The sequence below is a fragment of the Quercus robur genome, chromosome 11 (genome assembly GCF_932294415.1).
Source record: "Quercus robur chromosome 11, dhQueRobu3.1, whole genome shotgun sequence".
Lineage (NCBI taxonomy): Eukaryota > Viridiplantae > Streptophyta > Magnoliopsida > Fagales > Fagaceae > Quercus > Quercus robur.
Window position 1 is genome coordinate 29910701 of NC_065544.1, and position 18651 is coordinate 29929351.

At 34.7% G+C, this 18651-nt stretch overlaps 3 protein-coding genes across 6 annotated transcripts in view; all 3 read right to left on the reverse strand.

The window, feature by feature from the left end:
* Nucleotides 1–771: 771 nt before the first annotated feature.
* On the reverse strand, nt 772–1434 carry LOC126704934 (agamous-like MADS-box protein AGL62). Its single transcript, XM_050403913.1, has one exon. The coding sequence runs from the start codon at nt 1432–1434 to the stop codon at nt 772–774; it is 663 nt and encodes a 220-aa protein (XP_050259870.1).
* A 3214-nt stretch (nt 1435–4648) lies between these two features.
* LOC126705898 (aspartate--tRNA ligase, chloroplastic/mitochondrial) overlaps nt 4649–18651 on the reverse strand; it is a 49693-nt gene continuing 35690 nt past the window's right edge. Inside the window, exons 14-15 of one of the 3 annotated variants that reach the window (XM_050405121.1) lie at nt 5117–5174; nt 4863–4974 (exon numbers count right to left, since the gene is read on the reverse strand). In XM_050405121.1, the coding sequence (XP_050261078.1) occupies nt 4931–4974; nt 5117–5174 (102 nt within the window). In that variant the 3' untranslated portion in view covers nt 4863–4930. Of the gene's footprint in view, nt 4765–4854; nt 4975–5116; nt 5175–18651 lie in introns of those variants that run through there. The other 2 variants (XM_050405120.1, XM_050405122.1) reach the window with 2 other exon arrangements.
* On the reverse strand, nt 13278–16714 carry LOC126705900 (uncharacterized). Of its 2 annotated transcripts, XR_007648452.1 has the most exons (4): nt 15411–16714; nt 15239–15317; nt 13795–13938; nt 13278–13510 (listed from the first exon to the last, which is right to left on the reverse strand). XR_007648452.1 is itself a non-coding variant. In XM_050405123.1 (3 exons), exons 1-2 carry the CDS (start codon nt 16592–16594, stop codon nt 15260–15262), a joined length of 1242 nt encoding a protein of 413 aa, XP_050261080.1. In that variant the 5' UTR covers nt 16595–16714; the 3' UTR covers nt 13669–13938; nt 15239–15259. The 2 variants fall into 2 exon arrangements, 1 of the variants encoding a protein (XP_050261080.1); XM_050405123.1 differs by lacking the exon at nt 13278–13510 and having other exon boundaries at nt 13669–13938.

Below are 18651 nucleotides of genomic sequence, written 5' to 3' on the forward strand. Positions count from 1 at the left end.
CTCAACTAACCAAAAAAAAAAAAAAAAAAGCACTTATAAATTTAAACAGCAAATATTGTTTCACATTTGTTCTTGTAGATTCAATTCGCATGCCCATAATTTTACACAAGATGTACAATTTTTTGTTTTTGTTTTTTCGATATTCACATTTAAAATGTGATATAAATCATGTGTACGGACGATATAAAACAATGCCCTAATTTATAATATTTATTTAGTTTCTACAATTAATTAAATTTTAAATGATTTTATCTATAAAAAAGTAATTCTATATTTATGAACGGTCTTTTCACAACACATTTTGAAAAGTCTGAGGCTTACTAGTAGGTTCTCCTTGTTTTTAAAATTCAAACTAAACAAAAAGGAAAAATCTAATCAAAGTAGAATTATCAAAACCACTCATTAGTCGAAATATTATAAACTACAATTAATAATATTTTATTACTGTGTGAATCTGTAAACAACTAAACACTCATAACACTCAAAATAAAGAACATAAATATGCTAGAGTAATTCTTTGATATTCTGGATCATAGAAAATAATGCCCTCTCCTCTCATATTTGTAGTAGAGTCTACTTATTAAATATATGTTATGGTCTACTACAAATGTAAGAGAAATGAGCACAATATCTCTGTATTCCAAAAGTATTTAAAAAATTTTCTAAAATGAAAAATACTTTCAAATTAAACATACAACACCCTAAACACATTGCCTTGAAACAGACTGAGGCTAAATCAGTTTCCTTCTTTCTTTAACATCTCCAGAAACCTCAGAAAAACCCATGTCCATATCCATGATTATATGTGTGGGGCATCGCATTGCCACTGAACCCAACATTCTTTGTGTCATAAGGGATTGTGGTATCAAAGGGAATAACCACATGGTTGGAGTTCCCAGCTCCAAAAAACTGAGGAGGATTTGAATTCTGGATCAAAAGCCTGTCAGCCTGCTTAGCCACGTTCTTTTTCAGCTCCTCCAAAGACCCCTTCAACTGCTCAAGCTGTTGCAGCCCTAGCCCTTCAATAGGTGCCTCCCACCAGTGCTCAGCCTGGCCGGCTTTGCGCATGCGGTTCAGAGCCTCGCCACGCTTCTTCTCAGCCTCCAGCTGGTTTGTGAGCTGAGTGAGCTGCACATTGTGCTCCCGAACGCTGGCGTTCCGGTGTGCTTCAATAAGCTGGAGCGTGCCGGAGTTTTGGGGAGGGTTTCGGGTGAGAAACCGATCAATGATAGTCTCCACACAGGGGTGGCCAAAAGAGAAGACCTTCTTACCTGGTGAGAAGACAATGATGCCAATCTCAGCACCACATAGGGTGCAAAGCTCGCTGGCCTTCTTAAAGAGTCCAGACCGGCGTTTCGAGAAAGTCACTTGGAGATTGCTGTCATTAGGCATCTTCACCATCTCGATCTTTTGCCGGCCCTTGCTCTTTCTCATCGTGCTTGAAGGAAGGAAATACAAGAACCTTATTAATGAGGAGAGAACAAAGAAGAGAGAGAGACAGAGAGAGACGGAGAGTTATTTGGTGATGTATAATGTGTAAGACTACACTAGGTCTAGAGAGAGAGGTGTGGATTTATATGGTTCCTAAGTAGAGATTAAACTATTAGAGCTGTCCAAAATTTTTTATTTTTTTAATTTAATTATTATTTTTTAGAGAAAGAGCTGTCCAAAATTAACATTACTACTGTTTTTGGAGTATTTGAAATCTCTTGACTGAGTATATATGGCAAAAATTGGTTGTATAATCAACCAAAGATACTACTCTTATCCCACCATACTTACTCTGCACTTGTTATAACCGACAATTCGTACACAAGCAATTCGATATAGAATAATTATTCGGTACTCCAAAAATATAACGACATGTATGATACTTCCTTTTATCATATAATAGAAAATCTCACTAATTAAATTTATAGTATGCTTCACTATAAGATGGGAGAGTATCAAGTCGTAGTACTCCAGAAGTATTTAATTATTTTCTTTCGATATATTCTCTTACCTTTAGGGTGTAATAATGCAATTGCATAGAATTGGCGCGTGCAAATAATTAGTTTTGAGATGAGATTTTAGTAATAGTTGTTATTCAATGCCAGCTATTCGTACATTTGGACCATTATAGTTGGCTCAATGGCTAACTTACAGCGTTTATTTTCATTATAGTGAGAAAATGAGTTAAAACATGCATTGACAGGATGATTTACGTGGAAAATCCTGAGGATAAGGGTGAAAAACCACAGTTGGAGCAAAGGAAATGCTCTGCTTCAGGTACTGTGTATTTCAAAAAGAATGAAATACAAAATATTCTCTTCTGTCGTTCTCTTCCTCTCCAGATACTTGAAAGGTAGAAACATGCATATTTTGTAAATTTATGACAACCTATCAATTAAAGGAAAAGACTTTAGAGGACAAAAAAACACAGTATCTAGGGCCATGTTAGTGAAAATGCTAGTTAGCCTCTATTTATGATCTACTTTTCTTATTCTAACTTAGATGGAACCGAGAATGTATTACTTAACAAAAAACTTTCATATGCGCCAGGCGCATGAGATACTGTCTCATTAGCTAACATATTTGCATTCCTTCCAAGTTGCATTTTCCAAATACTACTACATCCATACGTAAATCTTGCTTCCACAAAGTTTCCGGGGGAGAAGTTATAGAAAATGAGTTAATTAATAGGAATTTCAGAAATGGAAGGCAGAAAGAGACTCAATAAAATTCATTACTATAGAATTTAAACAAGAAAAATCATTAAGATAGTTGGCATTGTGAAATAATCATATCTAGTAAGAATCCAACAAGATGCATGGAAGAATTAATGTCCAGTTTAAACATTTCAAATTTCAAGTTTATCTGCACGTTTTTAAAAAATTTGTACTGCTTCATTTATATTCCGTCAGTGGCGCTAACTTATAGATATTAGAAATCTTTAATTATCCTTGTTGGAAAAATTAAAAAGATCTTATCTTGAGTTTGTATAATTATATTGCGTGTATATATATATATATATATATATATATATTCTTCCTATCAGTTTTAAATTATGATATTAAGAATGTTCGAAAATAAACTCTATCCATGGGCTTGGATATTATCCTTGTTGAAAGAACTAAAAACAGCTTACCTTGCTCATTTATCTTCCATAAAAGGGGCTAGGCTTCCAAATAATTGTTTATAATATAATGTAACTTGCTTGGCTTGCAAATACCATGGGCTTGATAGTATTCTTGTTGAAAGAACTAAAAAGTAAAAACAGCTTACCTTGTTCATTTATCTTCCATAAAAAAGTCTAGGCTTCCAAGTAATTGTTTATAATGTAACTTATCTGGCTTGCAAATACCATGGGCTTGATATTATCCTTGTTTTTGTTTTTTTAATACAATATATAAATTCTACTCTAAAATAATCTAAATATATAAAGCCCCCTTCTGGAAACTTGTAATACCTAAATTTGTGTTATGTAATTAAAAAGAGTATTAATAAAATAAATGCATTTATTTTTATGCATTAATTATTTGTGTGGTGCACTAATTATTTTATGTCAACTAAATTTTTAAGTTTAAGGTTCTTTCTCTAAGATTTATTATAATTAATTAAATTGAATTATGGCCTTCTTGCTCAAATTCATTTGTTTTAGCAAGAATTGAAACAAGGTCCAACATAAGCCAAAATTAATTTAATAACACACAATCAAGATTATAAAAAATGTTAACAATAATAATGAAGCACTTAAGTTAGTGAAAATAATTCAATATTTGTCAATTCACTCAGAGTAGATTCATATTCTTAATTACATTAGTTTTGACCGTTTGCATTTCCTCACTTTTGTGTCTTCCTCCATAGCTTCAAAGTAAACATGAACATACACCAATGCACAAGTTCATAATGACAATGGATGATGATGGAGCACACCTAATTTTAGGGATTTTGATCCCAATTTCCGATTTTCCCCCTTGCGCATGAGGTCTTAATTAAACTAGTTTTTATGTTAATTTATTCCATGTCAGCGTTACATGTGGCATTTGAGTTGGCATAAAAAATTATTTTTTATTTTAACTATTAGTCATATCAGCATTTTCAATACATCATTTAACAATGAGAACTATTTTGACACAATATCAAAAATCAATGACTAAATTAGCCTAATAATAACAAATATAGTTGTTGGCTAGCAAGGGATGTAACAACCCAATGTCAATCAAAGTTTTAGCAAAGTAACAAATAGTAACAACAAAAAATATCGCTATGTACCACTCAATTAGTTAAATTATGCCTCCTTTATCTTTTCCTTTTTCAAATCAAACAATTGGATTTGATCTCATGGTATGAACTTCATGACCTCATGGTTAATACCATCAAATCGTTCAAGCATTGTTTGCGTAGAACACTGAGGCCATATAAGCAAGGAAATGCCGATTTCCGTGTCACAGATTCACATACAAGAACACCGACACCTCTACATGATGTTCAGTGGCATGTCAAGTGAACGATATCTTCTTATTGTTGTATTTCCATGGCCATTATACAGAGTCTACAAGCAAATCGAATGCTATAGCAAAAAGACAGTACGAAAGCAGAATAATAACCTTTGATGCTTGTTTTAACCCTGCCTAACCACAATATTGATATATTCTGTCCTTAAATATATGGTAACCGTTCCCTTACATACTAAACTGGGTTCCAAAAGAACTAGCAAAAGATCCCAGAGCAATACATATGAGGGAATATCAATGAGCAAATTCAAATAAATAATTAGTGTAGGTGAACAATTGAACAACAAGACACTACTGAGTTTGAAATGATAGATCTTTCAACTACTGAGTATCGACCTCTGATGGTGCACAAGTGAGGGCACACTGCATTTGTTGTCTTTGGGAAAGCTATAACATCCCTGATGGAATTAGCACCTGCCAACAACATAACCAATCTATCCAACCCGTAAGCGATTCCTCTTGCAAGGGAAAATAAGAACTTCACTTGAATTAATATTTTAAGAGCAGAATGATCATAATTTGCTATCTAGACAAACCTATTGATGCATATATATGTATATAGGTATTTATACGCATGCAGGCAATGAATTGTTACTTGTAGCTAGTGCAGAGTTTCATACCATGTGGTGGAGCACCCATGTCTAATGCCTCCAGAAGATAACCAAACTTTGCTTCAGCCTGTAGAGAAATTGACATGTTATCACATTAATGGAGGAAAGCAAAGGTGTTCAACTCACTACAATAAAAAATGTTTATTGCAACGAAAAAAACCATTGCAATAACATTAGAGTCATTGCAATAGTTGATACAAAAGGTTTATGCAACAAAAATTTTTGTTGCAATAAACTCCAAATATTTTAATAATTACTTTGATGCAATGAGATATATATATATATATATATATATTGTTGCAATATGCAATTTACTATTTCGAATATCTTGTAAGTATAGATTATTACTTCACGAAACTTGTTGTAATAGATTGCAAATAATTAAACAAAATAAATTGGATTAAATTATTGTAATGATATCTTCATTGTAATAGATAATTAATTTATTTTGTCACTGCGATTGACTATGAAATAACTGATACCAAGTTATTGCAACGATATATTCATTGCAGTTACATGTTTGTCATTGCAATAAATTGTAAAAGAATTAATATCAAATTATTGCAATGGTAACTTCAATGCAATAAGCTATTAATTCGAAATTTTGTTGCAATAGATTGCAAAAACAATTGGTATCAATTTATTGCAACGATTCTTTCATTTTAAGTTATTGCAACAATTTTTCCTAAAATATTAAAGTTTCTATTGCAGCTGATAATTATAAGTTATTACAACTTATTATTGTTGATGCAATCATTTAACACTTTTAAGTTACTATTGCAACCATTTTAACTTGTAGATGCGATATTTTGTCTAAAACTACTATATACATATTTTGTTGTATTAACACTTGATGTAATAGACATTTTTTGTTGTAGTGACATTTAACATTGAAATTTATTGAGCTCCACTTCCAAGTAAACTGAAAATACAAGACAAACATACACTATACTGGTAAAAATCGCTTGCATCTGAAACATCAACTTTGAAGTGGTTGGAGAGCAATTGTATGGACTGCCCTGTACTCTCAACTCCATGCCTGCCAGTAATAGTATTCTTAAGAGTGGCCGCCTATTCTGGCTTCACATTCAAAGGTATGGTTGGAGGAGGCGGGGGCAAAGGTGGTGGCCCACTAGCTTCCTCAGAACCACCTAAATTATCCATCTAGATTCTAGGCTCCGATCCTGATTGCCAAATTTGCAAATTAACAATAAGTAGGAAAAAGAATAAAGAAACTTACGCAAATATGTAATGCCAATACTAAGAATTTGAGTAAATGTTCAAACCATTGTAGAAAATCAAGTAAAATATATACTAGAAACATCATTATCAGTTATAATCAGAAATTTCCCGGTTCTTTCAAACAATCAACCTTACAATAATTAGCTAAACAAAAACCATGATAAATTTATTTATTTAGTTCTTGGGTTTATGAGAGAGGATTTGAATGATATATGGAAAGAAAAGAAAAAAAAGAGTCTTTAGTCTAGCCTGCTATGGAGAATGAGAGAGATAGTGGAGAGAAAGAGCCAGCTGTTTGGAAAGTAGGAAAATCTGGATTCGTCAAAAAAAGGAGTCAGAAGTGATCTTTAAACTTTTTGGCCAAAATGACCATAAAATTGTAACTATATAGTTAGTAGACTCAGTTCCCAAACTTTATCATTTACTAGCATCTCGAGTCTATGAGACTCGATTTTGGCCATATATCAACTCTCAAAGACTCGATTTTTATGGTCTAATCACATCCGATGTGGCATATTTTTCCACATGGCGACCACATCAAAATCGAGTCTCTAAGACTCGATTTACAACCTTTATAAAGACCAGACCATTCAGAGACCAGAACATACCCAGAGAAGAACCCAAAAAAAAAAACCAGAAACTGAAAGAGAGAAGAACCCATGCAGCACGGTGCAAGGCGACCGACCCAGGCAGCACGCGATTTGGGCCACGCGACCTAGGTCGCGCATTGCCTGGGTCGCGCAAGGCAGCGTGCGGCCTGCGACCTAGGTAGCGCGCGACTTGGGTTGCGCGACCCAGATCGCGCGCTGCCTGGGTTGCGGGCCGCGCGCTGCCTCGCGCGACCCAGGCAACGCGCTGGCCGAGATCTGATCTGATCTGAGTCTCTCCCTTTGATCTGGATTTCTGAAATTTTTTTTGGGTATTTCAGCTTCTCTGATCTGAGTCTCTCCCTCTGATCTGGATTTCTTAAATTTTTATTGGGTATTTCGGCTTCTCTGATCTGAGTCTCTCTGGATTTCTTAAATTTTTTTTTGGATTTTGGATATTTCAGCTTGTATGAGAGACTTGAAAATTTCTTAAATTTTTTTTTGGATTTTGGATATTTCAGCTTGTATGAGAGACTTGAAAATTTTTTAAATTTTTTTGGTTTATAAATCGAGTCTTAGAAACTCGATTTCCACGTAGGAAAAAAATGTCATATCAGACCATAAAAATCGAGTCTTTGAGACTCGATTTATGGGCCAAAATCGAGTCTCGCAAACTCGAGATGGTAGTAAATGATAAAGTTTAGAAACTGGGTCTACTAACTATATAGTTAGAATTTTATGGTCATTTGACCATTTTGGCCAAACTTTTTTGTTTTCGAGTAAGGGTTTATGCAGGGTTTTCCTACAACAGAGCAGCACACGAAACATACAACAAAAACCATGATAAATTTATTTATTTAGTTCTTGGGTTTATGAGAGAGGATTTGAATGATATATGGAAAGAAAAGAAAAGAAAAAAAGAGTCTTTAGTCTAGCCTGCTATGGAGAATGAGAGAGACAGTGGAGAGAAAGAGCCAGCTATTTGGAAAGTAGGAAAATCTGGATTCGTCAAAAAAAGGGGTCAGAAGTGATCTTTAAACTTTTTTGTTTTCGAGTAAGGGTTTATGGAGGGTTTTCCTACAACAGAGCAGCGCACGAAACTTACAACAAAAACCATGATCAATTTATTTATTTAGTTCTTGGGTTTATGAGAGAGGATTTGAATGATATATGGAAAGAAAAGAAAAAAAAAAAAGTCTTTAGTCTAGCTTGCTATGGAGAATGAGAGAGACAGTGGAGAGAAAGAGCCAGCAGAAAAATCTGGATTCGTCAAAAAAAGGGGTCAGAAGTGATCTTTAAACTTTTTTGTTTTCGAGCAAGGGTTTATGGAGGGTTTTCCTACAACAAAGCAGCGCACGAAACTTACACAGATAGCTAAGACAACTAGAACTACTCAACAGTGGAAAGGAATGGAGCCATCAATGATACGGTAGGTTCTGCTGTTAGATAGGGCTAAATGTTAATACTGTATTTGATAGCTTGTATTTTCCTTTTCTCTATGCTCTGTTGCATGCCATGGAATTCCAAGTTCATTCAATAAAAAAAGGGTTTATGGAGGGTTTTATGTTTTACCACAGTGTGCAATCTAATGGCTTAAATCATTGACACCTCACCAAATAAGTAAAAGACTACTTTACCCTTAAAAAGCCTCACAGCCCGCCCACTGTTTCATAAACATAAACTCAAAATTTTTTTTCTCTCTCTCTCCCCTACGCGGCTGCCTCTCCTTCAACCCATTCTCTGCCTCTCCTTCAATCCATTGTCACAGCAGCCCGGTACCAGTCCACACAAGGCCAAGCCTCTCTCTTTGCCATCACTATTGCTTCGATGAACCAATTCTCTGAACCTCTATAGCTTCGAGAACCCAGTAGAGTTACTATTCTTCCAAAGCTCTGGCAAAGCTTCAAGCTCGTCCGATTCCGACGTCGACGAAGAATCCCCAAAATCCCCTTTGTCCTCCTCTTTTTGGTACCCCTTTTCCCTCTTTCACTTCCTATATATTTGTGTCCTTGGGATTGTGCTTTAACATGGTTCTATTGGATTTTGTTGGTTTTAGGGTTTTAGCTGAAACTTTCGAAAAATAAGATATTTCATGGAAAATTGAAAAGCTGGGTTGTAAGTATGAATAACTTCGGTCAGGAGCTGGCGCAAAAGTGAGGTTTTACGCCACCAATGAATAAACGCCACGTCATCACTTTGCTGAAAAATCAATACACATTAGAACACACAATCACAACTCAATTACACCTTACAATCCGCAAACACGAATACACGACAGACCTGAAAAGCTAAACGCCTAAACCCCAAATCTCATTTCCTCCTCTCCTCTTAGCACCGGAGTTCCATACGCCGCCACACTTGTCATTTCTGGAGCTGGGGCTGCCGCACCGAACCTCAAGGTGTGTTCTTTTATGATTTGTTATTTTCCCAAATTTTGGATTTCGAAATTTTAATGGGTTTGGGTTATTTTTTAGATATCAATCACTTGATTTGGTATGGGTTTTGTTGATTTGGTATGGATTTTGCTGGATTTTCACGGGTTTTGATTGAATTCTTAAGTGGTAGGTTCAAACCTAAAAAAAATCTGATTGTTTTTTTTTTCCCCAGCTAGGCTGGGTTCTTATGATTTTTATTTCAGCTCAAAATCATGATTCTTGTGTGCTTATTTTTTGAGTTATGAAATTTTTTTTTTTAGGCTTTCTATGTATTTGGATCCCCTGTATTGCTCTGCCCGTTGTTCTTTTGAAAGGATTAATTTAGTTAGTTGAATAGTTCTTTATGTGGAGTTGAAAAATATGACAAGTTGACAACATCAGATGGAGAATATATGTTCTAGTACTTCATTTTCTAAATCTTTTAGTAAATGGTGCCTACTTTAGCTTGTGGTTCAATCTTTTTTCTGTCACTATTATTAATTTTGTTGTTGACAGCTTATCTATCCATCTAAACTTTTCAAATGAAACCTTTTACACCCATATGAATGATGTTTGAACTCATGTTTCCTTGTAAATTCATAATAGGCTTTGGGTGCTGAATCAAAAACAGGAAAAATATGGGTGAGAAACTGCTGAACTGATCAGTGTACAAATGGTTTTTCTTTTCACATGTTGAATAGCTACATTGTTGTCTTCCACTGTAATCACCTCTTGAATTCATAAGATGCCAGTTTATCACTGTAATTATTCCTAGTTACTTATTTTTTTTTTGATAATTCAATAGTTAGGGGAGGGAGACTTGAACTTTGGACGTCACCTTTAGGAAAACTAGGAGTCACTAATTGAGTTACAAGGCTCTTGGCTAAATTTATTAGAACTGTTTTTTGGCAGATACCTATAATTTATTCATTGTTTCAGATATGACATATCTCTAGCATGTCTAATTCACTGTGTAACATCATCATTGTCATTGGCATCTCATAATATGCTCAATGAGTTGTGATCAGATAGCACCTTCTCCCACCCCATATATAAGGTTTGAAAGGTGAAGTCATGAGTTCAAATCTCCTAGGTTTTTGTGAGTTGTGTTTGTAATTCCTTGATTTTCTCAAACTTGTAAATGGTTCATTGTTCTATTTTTTGCCCAATACTAATAGCAATAGCACTGCTTTTCTGTGTGTTAATTTGAGGGTGTTGTGAAATTCTTTTGCTCACATCTTCTCCTCTGCATTAATAGGTCATAGGAATTGCTGGTATTAAGGGAGCAAACAAGATTGATTTACTTGACCTGGAAATGTATGATCTTACTATCCGGGTTGCTCTGGGGGAAATGCAAATGACTACACTGATCAAAGACCTTTACAAGATGCTGTGTTGGTGTATCGTTTTTAAAAGAAATTGGAAAAGGGTTGCTGTGAATAGAAGCAACCATATGTTGTTCATGAAATTGTCTTATCATTGTTCTGATTGTGTACAGACCATTTTGATTTTATTATTTTGTTCTCTGGATGTAATGGATTCGATTTGGGGTGTGCAACACTTGGTTTTTGTTAAACATCTGCATATAATGATTTCAATCTATATCATTCATTGTCTACAAGTGATTTTTTCTGTAGTTTAGAGAACAGTTGTGCTATCATGATCATGGGGCTTGCATTTTTGTAGCTTCAAATGAATGTCATATCGATCTAAACATTAAAACTTCAGTGAGAGGAGTAGCTTTTTTCTGATTTTAACAATACTAGAGGGGTCCTTTCTCAATCCCTTGAGCTGAAAAAATCTTAGAGCCTAGCCAATGTCTTTTTTAATGTCAAGTCTATCTCTCTGTACATACATGTAGGGGATTTAACATGATGCCTAACAAATCAAGAATTTGTATTTTAAAAAAAAAAAAAAAAAAAGGATTGATTGAGATTTTCTTGATTGAAAGTTCATAACTTTCTGGTTAAATAATATAGAACTTTGTATCAGGTTTAGATAAAAGTTGAGGTCTGGTTGCATCCTGTACAGCTGTGATCTGTTTGGATTGTGTGAATCTTTGAAAGAATGCAAGGTTTCAGATTGCCTTCTCATTTGTTTACAAAAGTAAAAGTAAATGGAGGGTTTGATCTTTATATTCTAAAATATTTTGCTATATTTTTTCCCTCACCTCTCTGAATGTGTGTGATAGAATTTGAACTTTGTAAAGGGTCTATTGTATGATATTTGAATTTTGTGCATGTTCATAACTGTCCCCAATCAAATAAGTTTGCTAGTGGGTTTGCAAGCTAACCATTTCCTAAATACAACTAATCAAGATTCTACAAATAACAAAATTGGAGTATTTTCTGAATTTCATTATATGGAGAGCAAAATTTGACTCCCCCCCCCCCCCCCTAAATATGGTTGTTTATTTATAAGCAATGAAGAGTTGTAATAATAATAATAATAATAATAAACACATTTGAAAGGTGACTTATACCTTCATTGCCAAAGAAAATACACATTTTAAAGGTCACTTATGTTAAAACAAACACTCTAAAATGTTGCCAAGGCTCTCTTGTTTTTCTACAAAATTTCCTAGTAAACATGTTTTTTTTTTTTTTTTTTTTTTTTTTGGACGTCTTGATTCAGGCGTTGATGCGTATGAAGGCACTTCAGGATAGGTGTCTTGCCGCCGAGGGGGTGATCCGTCGATACTGCAAGCGCCAAGAAATTGAGAATAAGGAGTGGGATCAATACAAAGAGGTCGTCCGTATTCTTAATGAAAAGCTGACGGCCACAAAAGCCAAGCTAAAGGAGGAATCCCGTCTCCGGGAAAAGGTGGAGAAGGCGAAGGCTGATCTAACAACGGAGCTGACCACACTCCGTGGGCAAGTGGAGAAGGCAAAAGCTAACGTTGTGGAGGAGTTTAGGGTTTCTCAACCCTTCTTTGACACCTGCGGTGTCTATTATAGCGTCGGATTCAACGACTACCTAAAGCAAGTCGGGTCCGTCTATCCTAATCTGGACTTGTCCAAGATCAGCATAGACGATAACATGCCACAAATGCCTAGAGGAGACAACACCGTTAGTGACGAGCCCGATGACTCCTCCCACACAGTTGAGCAGGATGTGAAGGACAACGGAGTGGTTATTGCCCAACTTGTTCCCAAAGGCCCCATCGTTATTGTGGTCCCGTCTGCTGAAGACCCTTCTGCCAAAGAGGTCGATAACCCGTCCTCCTTGGATGCCCTTCCAACCCAGTCTTTAATTTTTATCTTTTTTATGTAGTCCGTCTTATTTTTAGACAATAGCAAGTGCCCTTTTGTTTTTGGACTTTATTGTAAACACTTTGCCTTTTTTGGGCTTTTATTTAGTACCTTGTTATTGTATCCGTCGCTTTTAGTTGCTATGAGTATGCTTTGATTCCTTATTTTTGAGATATGCATTTGTCCATCCACCTTGGGACTGGTATGTTAGGATACATCCATCCATTTGGGTGTGCCCATCCTTGTGTGGACTTAATGCATTTTAGGAATGGACCCGTCCATTTAAATGTGTCCGTTCACTTGAACTTTGGTGTTCTTGGGACGTGTCCGTCCATTTGGGTGTGCCCGTCCTTGTGTGGACTTGATGCTTTTTAGGAATGGACCCGTCCATTTAAATGTGCCTGTTCACTTGGACTTCGGTGTTCTTGGGACGAGTCCATATCCTCTAGTATGACCTCAAAGTTCCCACGCAGAAAAACAAATAAGTCTCCTTGTTCCTCTGAAAGATCGATGCATAATCTCAATCATATGGGTTGGTTTTGAGGAATGAAATAAAAGAAGAAAAAGTAACGCTTCAAGTAGAATAATCACATATAGCATCTCTTTTATTTTTAGTATCATTCTGTACTATTCACACAATGGAAGAATAAATGAAATGAAGAGGGAAAAAACAATAAATATTTTAACAACCAAAAGAAACAATAGTAAAGAAGAGATACAAATGAGATGATAAAAATTGTACCAGGAATGTCTTTCCCACATATATCTACCTATTCTATGAACTGACCTACTATTTAGTACAACTTATCACCTTCACCACAAATTAGATATCCATTGGCAGTGATGGTCAAACTGTTTCAAGCATTGCTTATATGCGACGTGGTATTTGGATAAGGGAAGTCTTATAATCTGAAAAGAAGGCATGGAGAACTTACTGCTAGTTGGTTCATATCAGAATATTAAAGGAATTTTTGAATGACTAAAACCTCATTTGTTCCACCGTTTCGTTAATGCAAATCCTAAATTCCTCATTAGAAGATTCAAATGAAAATCAGAAGGATCTGAAATTAATAGTGAATTAGAGAACTACTAATCAGTACAGTATCAATAACAAGTGTTTTTGATAAATAGTATCAATAACAAGTGTTACAACCAATCAAACTAACAAAGCAACTAATTATTGGCTTACTCACAATATGATTGCTTCACTATGCAATGAAGAATCATAAACTAAAATAGAGCTTGTAGTTGGGTCATCATGGACAAGTGAATTGGTTTCTGATTCTACTTGAGCATCTTACTGGAGTAATGGTCTCTTTGTCTGCTCCACGTCCCAGCTAAATCAACAAAAGCACAATATATAGGAGAGAAGAATATTTCATCACTACTACATTAACCATTAATAGAACTTAAAACAACAAAATTGGAAATATATATCTCAAAACAAGACCATGGAGCCATCATATTAAAGGAGAAGATGATTAACAATAAGTATATAATTCTATTGCATTCAATTTTTCAATGGTGGTTATAAATTTGCAATTACCATAAGAATTTTACGGAAAAATAGTTCATGCGCCAGGGTGCGGTTAGCCAACTCCGTTGATACTACTGCATGGTCAGTTTTAATATAACAACACATAAATATACTTTATTTACCACAATTTACAACAAAAACATTTTATTGAAATTAAAATTTCGAATAAGAAAGTGACATCAATCAACTGCTCATATCAAGTAAATAACCATATTAAATAAAGAGCAAAAATGATGAAGGTGCATCTATGCCAAAGGGAGACAATGCCTATTAGACCATTGTCCATATTGTTCAACTCATTAGCTATTATAAGACTAGTCTTTTATCTGTCTATGTTATGTTTCAATTATTGTAATACTTAAGTCTTTTATTCGTCATTGTTATTTGTACCAAATAATAAAACCCAACAAAGATTTTTTTTTTTTTTTTTTTTCACTTTCCCTTGCATCTACAAATAGGACATAAATCCTGACAAGGATTAACAATGATGCTAAAGCAACTAAACCACAGTAAAGAAGGCCAATTAGACCATTTTGCTTGATCATGTTAGCTATTACAAGATCAATCTTTTATTGGTCTATGTAATGTTACCAATCCACAACCCTTGCAAATTCACACACCATTAACTATATTACCAATCCACAACCATTCTATATCGTATAATAACACACAAAATTATTCACTTATCCACACTGTACCAAAATGCATCATTCATCCCAATTCTTATTCATTATTCAACAAATCACATAAAAACACAAAACAACAAGAAGAAGCCTTAATTCCAAACCACAATAAAAATATAACAAGAAAAAAAAACCAACAGCCCTCAATATTGTTACCTATAACAAACCATCAAATAATTTTCTATCTTTGAAGTACAAAAACATTTAAAACTATAAATTCACATTATTAGCCAAATTACCATCCTACATCCGTTCCATTCACATTATTAGCAAAATTAGCATCCCACTAGGACCACAACCATTCCATCACATAAACACAAACAAAATATGTAAACTAATAACACCCAAACACTCACACACAGATATGTTCATCAATAAAACTATGCATGCATAAGAAGATGGAATGGAGAAATATACCCTTGAAGGAAGTGACCCACACTAATCTGCACATAACTTTGGTTTCTTCTGCAAGGTGCGATTGAAGGCACCACCATCCCTGCAATAATGTTAATTTTTTATCAGACAAAAGTGTTACATTTAGACATTTAGAAGGCTCATGAGGATATTGTAAAGAGCTAAGAAAACTTACATCAACACAGCATCACTGAAACGTAAGCGGTGATCTAGACGATATTTCTGGGTTGAAACGACTGAAATATGCAGGTCCCCGAAATCCTCCTCCGGATCTGATTCTAGAGAAAAATCAAATACAACCGAATGGAGATACCAATCATTCTTCATTTCAGATATCCGCATTCCTGGTTTCCGCGGATGAGGGATGTAGGATTGAAATAGAAGGCAGAATTTGGTACCGCCTAAGTGGACAGGAGTTGGATCCTTCATATAACTTATAACCTCTTTCATCCCAATGATTCTCGTAGGGCTGATAAAGCCCTCGAACCACTCATTTTTATATAGACAGTAAGCATGGACAACTAAAAGCTGATCATCCTCATTGAGCGAAGCCCAATAGAGGGTATCATCCGCACCTACTACAGCTCTATTAACACGCATAATTGGAGACCCACAACGTAGATTGATGGTCGGAGGCTCAACTTCTGTCCAACAACAAGTACGGACATTATATATGTAAACCACACAACTATCATTATCATAAGAATAACAAAGGCGGAACTTGGAGTCCTTGGAGTCGCCCCTAAGGAATGCACTCACAATAATTTGTTTAGTGCGCTCTAAAGCAACAGAAACCATGCCAAAGGACCTAATCCGTAATGGAGGATTGGGCAATGGTCTCCAGGCTCTGCGTTTCGGGTTAAGAACCTCCATCCAAATGTATTCCTCTCTAGCATCATATAAACCACCTAAAACATACAGCTTACCGCTCAGGACAATGGTGTGAGGATGAGATCTACGAACATTCATTTGAGGACCAAGCTTCCAACAACCATCGAAAATCCACGTCTCTGTGGTATAGTAGCTAAGACAATATATAGATGATTTTAGTGCTACAAAGGAATGCAGTTTGGGAAGCTCCACTACGGAAAACGGACTCAGCTTTTTTTCTGCCTCTGCCTTTGCATCTGCATCATCATCAGGGACTGGAATAGAATACCATTTAAACTTTTCTCCATCCTCCATCAAAGTCGGTTCTCGTTCTGGTCCAAATCCATTATAACCGCCAAAAATTATGACGGATTTGCCGATATCAGACCTTGATCTTCTTCCCAGTTGGGATTTGGGAATCGGAGGGAGAGAGAGATCTTGATTTCGGAAATTGGGGTTTGGGTTTGGGTTTGGGTTAGGGTTAGGCATTTGGGATTTGGGAATCGGAGGGAGTGAGAGGTTTATGGTAGGTTTGTTATGAATTGTGACATGGCTTTAGTTTTGATATTTGGCAAAGTCGGTGGCCTTTTAGTTTAGAACTCTACTGGTGGAACTAAGAAGACTAGTGCAATACAATAAGTAGCCTTGCTCTATTCTTTGTGTGAGAGAGTCAAGGGTATATTTTGGATTTGGCTTTAGCTTTGGGTATTTTTCTTAGAAGTGGGTTTATTTTTACATAGAAGATGTTAAAAATTCTGTATTAAATAAGGTGGGATGATCTTTGATTCTCTAATTATATTTTCCCCATGAATGAGTAAATTAAATTCGTTTCAAAACGAACATATTGTCTCTTTAGTATACATCATAGATGCCTATTTCCCTTTCTTTTTATGTTAACTAGTCGCTGACTCATGTTACACACTAGAAAATTACTTAAAGAGATTTTTTTTAAATTAAACTAATATTTTGCAATGAATTTTTTCTCTCAATCTCTCACTTAGTAATAATCTTACCCCTTAACGTTTGAATGTTATCAAGTTTATAATTTTCTGCAATATTTTATTTGTCCTTGCAAATGTATATTAATACAAAAAACATAATTTGTAAAAAAATTCATTGTAAGAAGACTACTATTATAATGTTGCATTTTTTATTTTTATGATTAAACCACCAATTGATCAAATTTGTGCTTAGTTAACAAATTATTAGAGGTATTACATATAATTAGGATTAGAGTTTTATGCCTAGATTGTGGGTTTTGTGTTCCGACTATCAATTCATTCAATTTATTGCACAAGAATATAATTAAGGGTCTCAATTAATTTTTTTAAACTTCCAATTTGATTATATTTTTTACTAGAGTGAAGAATGTAACAAAAGAGGGGTTTTTAATTTTTAGGTATTATATTTATTATAAAAAAAAATTAGGGTTTTTTTTTTATTTAAGTCTAATAAGGTTTTAACCAAATTAAATGAGATAATATGTAACTGGGACTTCTAATTAGAGTTTGGTAACACAAATTGGGGAAAACAATATAGACTTGGAATTAAAATAATAATTGAAAAAAATATTAGGGGTTTTTTTTAGTCTAATAAGGTTTTTTTTTTTTTTTTTGGTTGAGAAACTAGTCTAATAAGGTTTTAACCAAATTAAATGAGATAATATGTGACTGGGACGTCTTATTAGAGTTTGGTAACACAAATTGGGCCAAAAAAAGAAAAAAAAAAAAAAATATATATATATATATATATATATATATATAGACTTGGAATTAAAATAATAATTGAAATCACAAAGGTTATTTGGAAAAAGAGAGTAGATTGATTGATGGGAAAGGTGGAAAGAAAAGAAGTAGAAGCAATTGTGGAGTAAAAAGTATTTAGAGGGAAGTTAAACAATCAATTTTGGGAGCTGAGTATCAAATGATAACAGCTAGAAGAAAGAAGTAACGTGGGGAGAAAAAATAGAGGAAAAGAAATTGTTGCACTTCCCCAGCCCTCCTTGAAATTAGGGACCTGTAATCTCAAAATGATAAGAAAGCTTTGGATGAACCAGGTTTTGAATGAACTATTTTTTCTCCTTATGTCACTCCCTCTCCTAAAATTTTAGAGTCAACAATTTTACTAAACCGATCATTAAGAATGGGAGCTTTCCCATTTTCAATTATTGACCGAAATTTTATTCCCCGTCCTGCATTGTCAAACAATGAGAAGAAAATGATCAAATGGGACGCCCTACCCTTGATCTGTCAAGCAACAATCTGATTCTCTTAAAAGCAAAAGTGTTCACTTCCACAACCATTCTTTATATATATATATAGATTATAGACGCATTATTGGATCTATCTGGCTAGGTCAGTTTTGGCACAACACACTCCCTGATTACTTAAATTTCTTCTTTCCACACTCCAGCTGTGGCATAAAACACTAGGTACATTTTTTTTTTTTTTTATTGCTCTTGGGTGTTAATATGCATAGTATATTCTTAATCTGGTCATTTAGCTATTTGTTGGACAAAGGCCACAAAATTGAAAAAAAAGTATTTT